Source organism: Taeniopygia guttata, chromosome 6 (assembly GCF_048771995.1).
Source record: "Taeniopygia guttata chromosome 6, bTaeGut7.mat, whole genome shotgun sequence".
Classification (NCBI taxonomy): Eukaryota; Metazoa; Chordata; class Aves; order Passeriformes; family Estrildidae; genus Taeniopygia; species Taeniopygia guttata.
This window is the reverse complement of record NC_133031.1, coordinates 26,937,523-26,951,583: the sequence shown is the minus strand read 5'-3', so window position 1 is coordinate 26,951,583 and position 14,061 is coordinate 26,937,523. Positions and strand designations below refer to the sequence as shown.

At 47.9% G+C, this 14,061-nt stretch overlaps 1 protein-coding gene across 4 annotated transcripts in view; it reads left to right on the top strand.

Moving 5' to 3' along the window:
• The first annotated feature begins 1,977 nt into the window (after positions 1-1,977).
• Positions 1,978-14,061, top strand: part of XPNPEP1 (X-prolyl aminopeptidase 1) — a 31,134-nt gene continuing 19,050 nt past the window's right edge. The window contains exons 1-5 of one of the 4 annotated variants that reach the window (XM_012574642.5): positions 1,978-2,116; positions 3,691-3,786; positions 6,458-6,588; positions 12,133-12,196; positions 13,896-14,000. In XM_012574642.5, coding sequence (XP_012430096.4) covers positions 6,472-6,588; positions 12,133-12,196; positions 13,896-14,000 — 286 coding nt within the window. In that variant the 5' untranslated portion in view covers positions 1,978-2,116; positions 3,691-3,786; positions 6,458-6,471. Of the gene's footprint in view, positions 2,117-2,260; positions 2,457-3,690; positions 3,787-6,457; positions 6,589-12,132; positions 12,201-13,895; positions 14,001-14,061 lie in introns of those variants that run through there. The other 3 variants (XM_072931241.1, XM_072931243.1, XM_072931242.1) reach the window with 3 other exon arrangements.

Here is a 14,061-nt window from a genome sequence, read left to right as displayed (position 1 = left end):
GGCTGGTGCACAGCTCCGACAGGTGCAGCTTTGCACAACCCTCTATTAAGAGCCACAGCCAAATTCAAAATCTAACCCCAAATCATTATTATTACTGTTATTGTGAGTCAGAGGAGGCTGAAAGGACTATTTCACAACCCTGATTGGATTCAGCTGCAGAGTTCACTATCAGCAAATGATCTCCGTGATCATCGTGCCAATGTTGCAGTGCTTTTAAAATGTCCTGACACGTGCTTTAGTATGAACATCACTGGATTCTGGCTGGTTTCCAAGAAATTAATCTTCTCAGCAAACATTCTGCAGGGTGAGCATAATGTGGTCTGTAACATGAATACAAAACACAGCTGTAGTTTACCCCGAGGGGGACACTGATGTGTGATGAACTAAATGGGCCTTTTTGGCCCAGACTGCCAGGATTATAGGAGTCTCTTGTGGGCAAGGCTGAAAGATAAGGTGAGAATAATCAAGAAACAGCAATTAGCTTCACCCAAGGAGGTTAATGAGGAAAGAAAATTTCCTGTTATAAGGTCCTGGTCACCAGCCTCTCCCTCCCCTCTCTCCTGTCCCTCCTCAGGGACAGTCCTCAATCCCAGCCCCATGCAATGATCCTTCCCAGTGCTGGGATGCTGGTTGCAGAACAGACCTTTTATTCTCTTCTGTCGTATTACAAGTTTTGCTCTGCTGTGTTGTACCCTACATGGTATTCCAGGGATCTGCAATGTGGAGAACACCACAAATGCTGGCCAGGCCTGACTGCAGGGGAGCTGGAAATGCTGAGTCTAGAGAACAGTCTGAGAGAAAAAGAAGCCAGACCCTTTCCAGATGTGCACAGCAAAAGGTCAAGGGGCAAGCTGCAATGCAGGAAATCTGCTTGGGTGTCTCAAATAAACCTTTTTGCTCCAAGGTGGTCAGCACTAGCACCAGCTGCCCAGGGTGGCTGTGCTTCTCCATCTTGGAGATACTCAAAACCCAGAAGGACAGTCCCTACACAACCTGCTCTAGCTTTGAAGCTGGCCTTGTTATAACAGAGGGTTGAACCGGAGACCTCCAAAAACCTACTGCTGCAGGCAAACCCCTCTTGGCTGGACACAGCCACAAAGCAGAGTTTTTTCTTTTGCTATAGCCTTTCTTGGTGGTGATCTTCTCACGTCTGCATTTCTGCAACAGTCTTGTTTCTGTCAGTAGGGTTCACTTACAGCCCATGAAAAACTGCCAGGGCAGAGCAGGGCGATGGAAGGTATTTTCCTTAGGAAGTATGTATGGCAAATGAGCAGATTTTCATAGAATCATAGAATAGTTTGGGTTGGAAGGGACCTTAATGGTTATATAGTGTCAACCACAGGAACGAGACCAGGTTGCTCAAAGTCCCATCCAGCCTGGCCTTGAGCATTTCCAGGGCTGGAGCATCCGCAACTTCTCTGGGCAACCTGTTTCAGCACAGAATTCCTTCACAGTCTGTAATTTCGACCTGTCCACCAGTGTGGTGCTGGGGGAGCAGGTGTGAGCCTCTGCTGTCCTGCCCCGGCTCCTTCTCCGCCCGCCCTGGGGACTCGCAGCCACCGCGGCCGGGGCCCGCGGAGCGCGGAGCCGGGGCCCGCAGAGCCCGCAGAGCGCGGAGCCGGGGCCGCGGAGCGCGGAGCTCGGAGCCGGGGCGCGCTCGCTGCGCGGCCTCAACCGCTCCAAAACCGCTGGGTTTTGGGAGCTCAAGAGCGAAGCGATCGCGGAGGCGAGCGCAGACCGAGGTGTGGGACGGGCGCTTCGCTGCGCTCCGGTCCGTCCCCGCCGGCTGCAGCGCACTCCAGTGTCCCGGGCTCCACAGCGCCTGCCCCTCACCGGGACGGGGAACCGCCGGCGGGGACGGGAGGGACGGGCGGTCCCCGCAGGGTTCAACCGGGCGGCCACGCTGGGCAGCGCGGCCGCTGTCGGTGCCGGTGCCGGTCCCGGTGCCGATGCCGGTACCGATCCCGATCCCGATCCCGGTGCCGGTACCGATCCCGATCCCGGTGCCGATCGCGGTCCCAGTGCCCGCGCGCCCCGTGACACGGCAGTGACGCCACGGGGCGGCCCCGCTCCCCACGTGGGCGCTGACGCGGCGGCGCGGGCGGGCCGGCGGCAGGTGAGGCGCGGCGAGCGGGGCCGGCCCGGGGTGGGTGCCCCCGGCTGATGGCGGAGAGCGGGACCCGGGCCTGGCTTTCCCCTCCAGCCGCTCCCCCGCGGCTCTCCAGGCCCGGCCCGGGCGGCCAGACCTGCAGGGGATCCAGCACTGACAGCCCGGCCCGGCCGGCGGGGCCAGGCCCAGGCGGCTCCGGCAGTCCTGTGGAGGGCTGGGGAGGGTTTTAGCCCAGGTGGGTAGGAACGTCTCTCTTAGGAGGAGATACGGTGGGAGCTGGGCCTGTTCAGTGTGGAGAAGAAAAGACTGAGCGGGGATCTCATCAATGCATATAAATGGTTTTAAGGTGGGTGCAGGAGGATGGTGCCAGGCTCCCAGTGACAGGATGGGGAACAATGGCCATAAACTAAAACACAAGAAGTTCCAGCTTAACATGAGGAAGAACTTCTTTATATTGAGGGTAGCAGAGCACTGAACAGGCTGCCCAGGGATGCTTTGGTGTCTCCTTCCCTGGAGACATCCAAAACCCACCTGGATGTGTTCCTGTGTCACCTGCTGCAGGTGACCCAGCCTTGGCAGGCGGGTTGGACTGGACCAGAGGTCCTTTTCAACCCTAACAATTCTGCCATTCTGTTTGGTGCCTTAGAGGTGCTGCACGTCCTGTGGAGAGGGGACAAGCAATGGGCTTGTGCCTCAGTGTATGGCTGCTTAGGCTGCCCTGTGTGCAGAGAAGCCTGGCTTTGAGGTGGTGCTGCTGGCTCCCAGGTGAGCACATTGCAAACCAATGTGCTTATTTTGAACAAGACTATTCATAAAAGAGAAAGCGGAGAGGAAAGTATCACAAGGATGAGCATATCTGAAGAAAACATGACATAAACACTCAGGGTGGTCTAAACAGCAGCCACAGGCAGACCCAGCTGCAGCCAGACCTGCTGGCCTGCCTCCCTTCCCCACGGTGGCACAGGCACACCCTGACACAGTTGGCCTGGTGGCCCTGGCCATTGCTGGCCCCGGCCATTGCTGGCCCCGGGGCTCGCGGCAGCCCATCACTGTGCGTGTGGGAGGCAGGAGAATGTGTCTGCTTCCTCTGGCAGCATTTTCGTGGCTGCTCTTTGCCCCATGTGTCTGATGGAGATGCTGTCCAGGCAGGATCTGGTCTGGGCTCTTGGAGAACTGCCTTCTGCAGTCTGAGTGAGGTGTAGATAATACATGTCTAGACAGTGGCAGATTTTGGGATCCAGCTCTGACTCTTGTCATGCTACAGTGGTACTTTGCATGTTACTCCTGCTCTGCCTTAATTTCCCCATCTGTATTACGGGGAGTGGCCCCTGACAGAATGACTGAGAAAACAAATTGGCATAAACCAGCACGCACTTGCAAGATTTAATCATAAATCTTGGCAAGCAAATGCCTGACCCTTGACGTTCCCGGTTCCCTCATGGTTCACCCTCAGTGCATCTCTAATCTTACCACCAAGAGCATAGTATTAATGCATTTTCAGCTTATTGCTAGGGGATGAGAATATTTTATGGGAGGACAAAGTTTGTTAGCCATTTCAGTTTTGCCCTTTGCTTTCTCAGGCACAGTGGAGCTTATGAAGGCTGAGCAAAGAACTGGATGGTATTTTGTGTGAGCAGAGACAAGTGGCATCCAGACGTGGGGAACTGCAGAGACAGGTAACAAAGGAGCCTGATACCTTTGAAAAAGTTAGGGCAGGAAATGGGGGTGGTTCTTACACTGCTACAGCCAATACCTTAATTTCAGCTGTGTTTCGTTTTAATCACTGGTCTGATTAAATAATGATAGAAATAATGATAGCGAAGCTGTTTTAACTTTGTAGAGACTTGTAATTATGTCCAAGGGAGGAAAAGTCACCTTACAGGGGTGACCAGAGTAAATGGCTACCAACTATCTCTGAGAAAACAGCTTCTATTTCTCTGGAAACTGAAGACAATTTTTATTGTAAAGTTTGTGAAGGATATTTTGAAAGCCATTTCTTGTAATGTGGGGGTTATCCAAAATAGAAGTACTCCTTAATTTGGGTTTTGTTGCTAATCTACCTTAGTTGTGTTTTTAATATCACAAGCAAATCTTTCAACAGTGAGAATACTGTTTAAATGACTGGGTTTTTTTTTTTTTTTTTTTTTTTTTGTCCTTGAGAGAATCTCGTCTTGCTAAGAAAACTATGGCTTGTCAGCAAGGAGCTTTATTAAAAGGCAAAGCCTTGTCATGCCTTGCCTATTTATATGAGACTTCTAGACTCCTGGAGACAAAGCACAGGCCAAGAAAGGAAGCTGTGTCCTTATGAGTTTGTAGAAAGAGATTCCTTTCTGCTGGCTAGTCACTATGTTGTTGTTCTCTCTCCTGTGTGTTTCACTCTATCTGAACATAAATCAGCAGCAATGTTATAGAGTGTTACAGCAGCTCACTGTGGAGGATGAGCAGAAACAATTACAGTATTGTAAAGTTCAGTGTGGCTTGCAAACACTGCATAAAACAATGAAATTTGTCCTGGAAATAAATCTGAGGTGTAATCCCCAGCAAAGGACGAGATGCCAGTTTGAGGATACACCAGTATGGTGTCTTTTTGTGCTTATTGTGTTCTGGGTTTTAAAAGACTGTGTACCTGACTCTGTGGGCAGAGTCAGTCTCACAGAGGTCTGGTGTGCTCTAAACTTCCTGTGATGAGACAGTTGAATGGTGGTCTTGGGTTTTCTTTACACCTGAATGCAGCAGATCTTGGTTCAGTTTGTGATTTGGTCACTGCGCTGCTGTGTGACTGTGTGACTTCGGTGAAATCAAGTGTTGTGAAAGGCAGGCAGCTTTTCTGCCTTCCTGTTCAGATGGCAAACATCACAGGGCAGGGACTGTGCCTTATTGTGCTTGGCCATAAGACTGTAATGTCATCTGGGACTCCTGGTAGCTACTGAGGTTTAAATAGAATAAGTGCTTGGATAAGCAAAAATGTTTGAGACTTGCATGCTGTTTGCTTCTCCCCTCCATGACCTGTTTGTAGAAATGGCTGTGAAATGAGCTGTGAAATTAACTGGTCAGAATAAAATACTTCATAGCATGGCCTTCAAGCAGCACATAACCCACCTTGCCCTGGAAAGTGACAGCATGAAAGTTGTAAGAGTTCTTAAAAACGTGAGAGGTCTGGGGAGAAAACCGGGAAGGTTGGGCACACTTTGGTGATATGAGTGAAGAAAAAAGTGGAGAATCTCTGAGGCTACTTGATTTTTATAGTTTTTTGGCCAGTCATCCTCTGCAGCCAGCTTGTGCCTCCCACTGCAGCCATCTCTTGTGCCAGCACAGCAGCGGGGCCTGACGCATCACCGTGCCGGGTGCTCACAGCAGGCACTGGCTGGTGAGGGTTTTGGGGGAGCACATTGAGAGGCTGGTGTTCACTGCACTGCCAAAGACACATCCATTGGAAAAACACAGCCAGGGAGGGTGACTGGCCTGTGCCCTTGTTTTTCCCTCTGATCTGCTGTGTGCCATCCAGGTTGTGCCCCACCCCTGCCTGATACCAGCTGAGATCTGCCAAGCATTTGCCAAAGGTCTTTAGAGAACATTCCCATAAGCATCCTTAGTTGTCCTCTGGCAATCACTTGTGAGAGCTCAGTGGGCTGTTCCTCCTGGTGCAGTTGTGTTCTTCCTTGGTGAACTAGTATGCAGCCCTGAGGTCAATGCTGCCAGTGAAAGCATCCCTCTGAATGTCCTTGGGAGCAGATATCTTTTATCTGAGTTACTTCAGTCAGCAGTTCACCATGAAACTCTGGGCTACAATAAAACTTCTGAAAGTTACATTTATAATTGGTCCTTATCTGAGTTCCTGATGTGCATGTCTTCCTCTCCCAGCAGCCTGTGCTCCTGTGGTGTGTAAGCCACAGCATCCCTGGCTCTACAGTGAAAAGACTGAGAGCTTATCTCAGTGTACTTGATAGGTGGGGCAGTTCTGATCTGTGGGTACTTGGCTCCCATGCCAAGACCTTTTCTGGCTGTCACAGGCTATGTCTGAGGTGCTTTGTTCCTGGTGCTGTCCATGTGCAAGAAGGGGTTGACCAGTGCATTAAGCTTACATGTATCACCACAGGGCATGCCATCCTTCACCAGGTGGGAAAGATCCTTTCCAGGACAGGCCAGCTTTGACTCTTTGACTTTAACCTGATTTCTTGTTCTCAAGAAATAAGGGAAAAGACAGGTGAAATTCTGATCTGAGAGAGGGATGATGTTGGCAGAGTTGTCCTCAAAGGGAGTTTCCAGTGTAGACAGCTTCCTCCAGCCTGTGCATGTGGGTGATCTGGTATGGCTGGAGAAACACTGAAGTTTCATGCTTTGTTTTAGTTGCAGGTAGGAAGATGAGTCCGAAAATTACAACAGAGCTGCTGAAGCAACTGCGGCAGGTGATGAAGAACCCCAGATATGTACAGGAGCCTGTCCAAGCCTACATAGTGCCCTCTGGAGATGCCCACCAGGTATGGATGGATGCATTATGGGAAGGGTTATACATTCCTTCCCTGCAAAAAATAAAGGCCAGGTATAACTAAAATCATCCTTCATTCACTCACTTTAATGGTTCTAGCATAAAAGTCTGGGAAATGTGAGAAATACCGTGCTGGAAAACATTTCTGGGGTCTGTTCAGAAGACTGAGGTTTTTATGTTCTTGTAACAAATCAGGGTGGTTATTCCACCAACAGCTTTTCATCAGATTGTCTTCAGGGAGATCACAGTGCAGAAAAGGGAGCTTGCCAGGGCACTTGCTGTACTCATCCTGGCTGTTGGGAAGAAAGGGTTTACTGGGGAAGGAACAGGCCTTATCTGGGCTTTACTTTCCCCAGTAGCATCTCCTGATCAATACATACTCTCAAGCAAGGTAGCAAAGGTTTAGTTGCAGAGTTTTCTCTTTGCTAGATCCAGTTCTTGGTGGAATTTGTTGCCTTATGCTAGAGCCCTTCAGATCCCAGATGGAGGGACCTTAGGAGAGGCAGGGAAGTAACAGGCCACAGTGACACTTGCCTTTCCATGCTGCTGTGCATTGTATTCTGTGCACTAAAGACAGGAGGCAAATCTGGGTCCAGGGTGGTAACCCATGGCAGTAACTGCTGTGTTTGCTTCCACTGCTAGGAATTTTGTAGTCTGTGACATAAATTTTAAATTGCTGAACTGCCTTTTACATCCCCTGCTTGCTCATGTGTAAGGTTCACTCTTGTGTTCACTCTGTTAGGAGACCCAAGAACTGCTGAGGGTTTTTCCCTCCTCAGTCATTTTCAGGAAACAAAGACCTGAAGCTTTACTGGCACACACCCAAAGCTCCCTTTTACCCCAGGGTGCACAAGGGCAAAATGCAACTGAATCAGAACCTTTGCCCTTGACTTGGCACTGGGGTGTGCTGGGTCCAGACTTGCCTGTGCCCTGGGACCATATGTGCAGCATCATGTTTCCTCATAGGGAGATCCAAACTTGGGCAGGTAGGGGGAAGGCGTTTTCTGCAGCTGCTATTGTCTGCTGCATTCCTGCCTCAAGCTGCCTCTATCCATATATAACTCCGGTTTCATTTCACTAGACATTAAATGCTGTCATGTGAGTTGAAGAATGTGACCCTCAGGACTTCTGGGTTTTTCTGTTGCTTTCTTTCCTTGACAGAGTGCAGTTAAGCAGAGAACCCCATGTTGCTATTTCCTGCCAGGCGAGTTGGTCAGGTTTCTCTGCAGAGGGAATCTATCTGAATAGAAACGATTACTAAAAACTGCTGATTCTGGTGCCTCCTGAATAGCTGGTGCAGGATCTTTTTCTGTAAGGGTTGGGAATTGATTTGCCAATGACAGAAACCTGTTAATCCCAGAACAGCCCTACTGATTCCAGGTAAATTGTGATGTCCTGTGATTTGAAGCTTCTCCATGTTCCAAGCAAGGGTTTGGTTCCTGTCTGCAAACAAGAACTTTTTAGCCTTGCAACCAGATTTTGCTCTTAGGCAGGTCCCTCCATGAGTCAGAATACTGTGTTTTAATGATACCCAAGTATTTGGTGGCCCAAGCCCTTTCCTCCCAACAGTCCCAACAAGATACGTATTGCTGTCCTTGCCTCTCCTGTTCCTGAGGCTGTCCTGGCATCCTCATCACAGAACTTGGGCTTTCCCTCCTGTGGTGTTGCCACAAGATTTAGATTGCTGGGAACTTTATTCCCTTCTGGGTTGCAAAGGGACCCCTGGATTGGACTGATGCTGATACACCCTGATGCTGTGACTTGCTGACTAATTTCACTTTGTAGCACTGGGAATGCTGATGAGCTCTGAGTTCTGTGATGCTTTTAATATTGGTTTTCCTGCAAGGCTAGGTGGCTTAGATTATCATACTGCCAGGAGTCTTGCTACCAGTTGTATCCTTTGCTTTCCATGTTTGGTTTTGTAAGGAGCTGAAAGACTTGCAGAGCTTCTCAAACACAGCTGCCTCTGACTCAGACGTAACCAAAGCTGCCTTAGATTTGTGGCTCTTGCACTCAGCCCTGGATGTTGGCTGGCTGCTTTAATTTTTGAAAACTTTGATGCTGGTGATAAGAAGTCAGAGAAACAGACTCTTCCCTTGGGGGCCTGGGTGGTCCAGAGGCTGATGAGAAAGGAGTCCAGTCCCAGCCAAAAGTGGAATGAAGCCCAAAGAGCTCCACTTCTTTTCATGTGTGCTGGGTGGCTACAGGTGCCCAAGGGTCATGAAGGGATGAAAAACCACTGTTTTAGGAATGAGGGACCTAAACCCTTTATGGTTTAGTTAAAAATGTCAGAGATTTTGGGGTGTTGCAGTGGTGAAAGTAGGATCCATTGTTATGTTGAGTCAATGTGTGTTTACATTGAATCTGGGCTTTACCCATATGGGAATATTCAGAGACTGGAAGAGCTGCTTCTTAATAGGAGGGAATGATGTTTGGATTAGAGCTTGGGTTTGGAGCCAGTCACAGCTTAACTGCGTCTGGCTTCACCCTCCAGGCCTTGACTCAAAACAAATTTGGTCAGATTGGCTGGTTGTCCACATGAAGGAAGCACCTGCCCAGCTTAGGGCCCTGTGTTTGGGTTGGCAGAGGTGCTGTGTTCTGCTCAGGGCGGGCTCCTCTGACACACACTTGTGCTAAGCTGAGGAATCAGCCAAGTTATAAAGCAGGAGATGGCTTGTGCACAGGTTGCTGTGGCGTGTTCCAGATCTTACCAGTGCAGTTAGGTTTTTGGCAGAGATATCTCCCTTCCTTCCAGGTACACTGCAGTGTTTGTTCTTTAATGACACCGGTGTCATGCCTCTAAGGGTAGCATCATGCACTTTGCATTGCTGATCTTGGTTGACATTAGACTAGAATGAGCTTTAACATGTTTACAGCGCAACCTTGCAGGCTCTGGGGAGAAGCAACACTAAGTTTTTGGGGGTTCTTCCAGGCTTAGATGAGGTTTTTTTGTGGTGTAGCCCCCAGTTTTGTCTGTGTGACTGACAGGTATGGTGAGAAGCAGATGTGAAAGGACTGAGGAGGGCCAGGCTGAAGGCCATCAGAGCTGCAAGACAAGCCTCAGGGAAATACCTTGTTCTCTGTGTGCTCTGGTCTATGCTTTGTGTGGCATACACAGGTGTTCTCCATGTAATTTTAGCTTGTGCAAAACATGGGCTCATCTTTGCACAGTGGGGGTTGCTGCATGGAATAGAACAGGTGGGTGTGCAAGAATTCAGACTGACAGATGAATGAACTGTCTTTCCCTCCAGATCCCTGATACTCCCTTTTTAAAGCCCTTCTGCCTCACTATAAACTCTCAAAACACTCCCTGGATTTGTCTGTGAATGGGATAGCATGAGGTATGTCCATGTAGTCAAGGTCTTTGCTTATTTGGGTCAGCTTTTACCAGATCTAAAACTCAATACTCTTCTTTCCCTCTTGTATTTTTTTTTTTAATTGTTTTCATCTATTCCATCATTCTGTGGTGTTAACCCATGCTATGAATGTGAAGTTGCTTCTTCACAAGCAAACTAGCCTGTAGTCTCTGCTATGTTTGTCAAGAGAAACTGAGATAAATCACTGCTCTGATTTGTACTTAAGTACATAATTTGGGATGTATTTAAGAGATGTGATCCATGATGGGAAATTTCCAGTATCTCCTATTGGCATTGGACCCTGAGAGATGATGTCCCACCTTTGAGCTGGGAGGTGTAGGAGAGGGGAGTCAGAGCAGTCAACAGGCTGAATAGTCTCTAGGGAATGTTGAAATGAGGAATCCTCAGGTCTGGCATCACTGCCCTTATGTTCTGTCCTGCTGCTCTGAGGCAGGCAGTGGGGAAAGAGACACTTAATTCTGTTCCCTCAACAGCTTTGACCACTCTGTCTGCTGATGCCTTTGCCATTATTTTAAAGGGCTCGGTGGGGATAATGTGCAGTGTGTGGCTGAGGGGTCCCCCCATCAGCTGGAGCTGTGCTCAGGGCAGTCATCCTTTCCCAAGGTGTCTATCCTGACCTCCCTTCTCCCCACAGGAGACATGTGACATGCTGAACATGTCACATCCCTGTGAGGCTGGACAAGAAAAAGCACAGGAAACTAACTGGGTCAGAGAGGAGGACCTGCATGGTCTCCATACTCCCCTCCTTTCTGCCAACTTTCACTAGTGTTTGGGTAAAATGGAAGATTTCTTTGGAGTATGTACCAGGAATCTTCCCTGGCAATTGGGAGCAAAAGCCACTCAACAAGATCCTCTTTTAAGCCATGAGATTTGCTGCCCCAAGGTTCAGTTTCAAAATGTTAGTGGTGGATGGTTGGTTGGCTTCTCCCAGGAAGGGAGAGACGTGGCTGTTGTGAAAGGGGTTCGATGATGGTGTGATTTGGAGCAGAAATAAAGAGTTGGTCCCAGGTGCTGTGATTTGTGCTGCTCACTCACTCCTGTGCTTTGAACCCTGTCTTCCTTAGAACAGTGAAGAGTAACAGATTTGAAGGGAGTATATTTTAACGATCAGGTGATTCTATCACAGTAGGGACTAAAAGCACCTGAGAATTGGGCTGTGATTTCTTAGCTCAGTTCCTAAGATGTTTCTTTGGCCCCAGCACAGCTGGAGGCAGAGAAACAGACTTGGATTTCAGACCATTTGTAAGGTACAAATCCAGGGGTTTTGCAGCTCAAACGTCAGTGCTGTCAGCCTGGATTAAGATGATTTGCTGATTTGCACTAGTTCATTAACAGGCCTACTCAGCAGTTCTGACCTACAAACTTGCCAGAATGGAATCCCATAAAAAAGTCATGTGGGCCATGTGAAGGTTCAGTTCTTTTAATTATGGCAGTTCCTGTTAATATCAGGTGTCTGTGCATTCTCAGGCTCTTCTACAACATTCTGAAAAGATGTGTCCAGAAACACAGATTGTGACAGGTTTAGGATGAAGACGGACTAATAGCCTTTGATTCCCTCTCATCCATCAAACCATGCTCTTGTGATTTTGGCTGTAGTCTGATTTTGAGTAGGCAAGGAAGAAATGAAAGGATCAGTATCTATTTATGAAAAGTCCCAAGCATTACATTTTTTACAGTCTTACCACCTTGACAATTTTCTTTCAATGTCACTATTACAGGAAAAAATAAGTCTTAAAGGAATTCTTATAAATGCCAGTGAGGGGACTTCAGTGGAGATAGTGAATTTTTCAGATTTTATGTGCTGATTACCCCAAGATCAAGGGGTGCTTCTGGTTTCCCTTCCCTTCACATTGCAGTTTCAAAGGCATGATTTGTTTGTTGCCCAAAGGGGAGACTGAGTGTGAAATAAACGTCTGCAAACTCTGAAGCACTTCAGTGTTTACAGATGCTTGTGGGAGAAAAGTGCTGCAGCTTAAAAAAACCCACCAGCTCAACATAAATACAGTATAATCACAGTGGAGTAGAGCCCAGGAATTTTTAACTCATTTTGTTCTCTCAGTGGTGTCCTTTAGGAGAAAAGCTTGTCAAAGTATTTGTCATCAGATGATTGTTTTTTTCCCCTGCTGCTATAAATAATTGCTGCCTCTTTTGTTTTCTAGAGCGAGTACATTGCACCCTGTGATTGCAGAAGGGCGTTCATCTCTGGATTTGATGGCTCTGCAGGTACCTTTCCAGAACTTGGGTTCTTGCATAATTTTCCTCTAAAGAAATAGTTCCTTTCATGGCATAGAGGCAGGATGGAAAAGAAAATCTATCCAGCTTGTTTGGACTGTTTTATTCTCGTTTCAGCATCTGCAGAATTATGTCTTGGCTACCCGCTGGAATTATGTAATATCAGCGGAATAGCAAGTTTCCAGAAAATGTTTGACCCCTAAATGAACCTCTCATAAAGTAAAATCCTGTTAACTGTTTAATGTGGTGCCTGTAACCTGTGGTTATTTCTTTTGATGTGCAGCCAGTATGAACAGATTTTTATGTTGCCCGTTCAGGCTGGGTGAATAGTGGATGGGCTTTAGCTGGCCTTTCTGTTTGAACAGAGCCAGGGCCAGAAACTCTGCATTTGGAAACTGAGCACTGTGGAAAAGTTTGCTTATCTTGCCGAGACAGGATGTTTTCTTGGCTGTAGGATAGGTCTGTGTTTCAAGAGACCTAGTTTTTACCCTAGCTGTACCCTAAGCTGTGTAAATTTCTCTTTCTGTGGTTGTTGGAAAGTAACTTTAGTCTGCTGAAGTTATTTTCTTCTTTAATTGTATATCAGTTTAATAAGTACTGGTACCTATATTTGGAGGGTTTATTTGTCAGTTCCTATGAGCTCTGGGACCTCATTTGGAAGGTGATAAATCCAAGGCTGTGGGCTGCTGTTAACGGCTAACATGAATCTTGTATTAATTTTGCCCCTTCTGCGCAACCTCTTCATAACCTTCCTCCCCAATTTGTGCCCTTGTTATGTACTTGGAAGGTTTGTTCCCAGCCTAATGCAAAGCCAATCAGTGAGGTTTCACACAGGGGCTTACCTTTTGTTTCTTGCTTCATCTTTTCAGGCTGAAGCAACTTTAAATGGGGTTTGTGTTGGGGAAATTTGGTAGAAGACAATGAGTTAATTGGAAACTATGCTCTGCTAATCTGAGCATCAGTTTTTTGCAACAAAGAGTATTGTCAAGATGCAGACTCCAAAGATTTGGATTCAGTTTCAGTTTGTGCCATGGTTTGCTTTGTTTTGTATTGTTAAGGGCAAGGCAGCTTGAGTGTCTTGCTGGGATGTCACTGCCCCTCAGCTGTCTGCTTGCATCCCTCCATATGGAGTCAGTGGAATGGGACAGACAGTGAAAATAACAGAAGTTTATGTTCATGTTTCCCGTAGAGCCATCTCTGCTAGAGCTGTAACATTTGGGAAAGGGGTGCAGCTGACAGCTGGGACTGATACCCTGATACCCTCGTCTGCAGGCCTGGTATCAGCTGTGTTTTGTGGGTGGCCAGAGCCCAGGCTTCCTCCCCAAAAGAGGATGGGATGGAATTCAGGGATGTACAGTATATGTTACTGTGACAGCAGCCAAGTTAGGTCATCTTACAGAGGGTTTAGAAAGCCCCACTTGCTCAGTTCCACTGGTTGGCTGAGATTTGCTTGAGTTCATCTGAGGCAATTCATTAAGGTGCACCCTTGTACATACTGTCTCCAATAGGATTTGGAAGGTCACAGGGCAGGGAAAACAGTGAATATCTCCACTGAAACAGGAATTACTTTTGAACAGTGATCAGAGGTGTCTTTTAGGGAATTAGGGTGAATTTCAAACACTGTCCCTGCGGTCTGTGTCTCTGCATGGTGGCTGCCTACCCTGAATCACCTTTCTGCCTCCCTGCCTAGGTACTGCCATAGTCACCGAGCAGCACGCAGCCATGTGGACTGATGGACGCTACTTCCTGCAAGCTGCACATCAAATGGATAGTAACTGGACACTCATGAAAATGGGTATGTGGGAGCCTGGGATACTGCTCCACTGATCAGTGGAGAACAGTCACTTCACACAAGT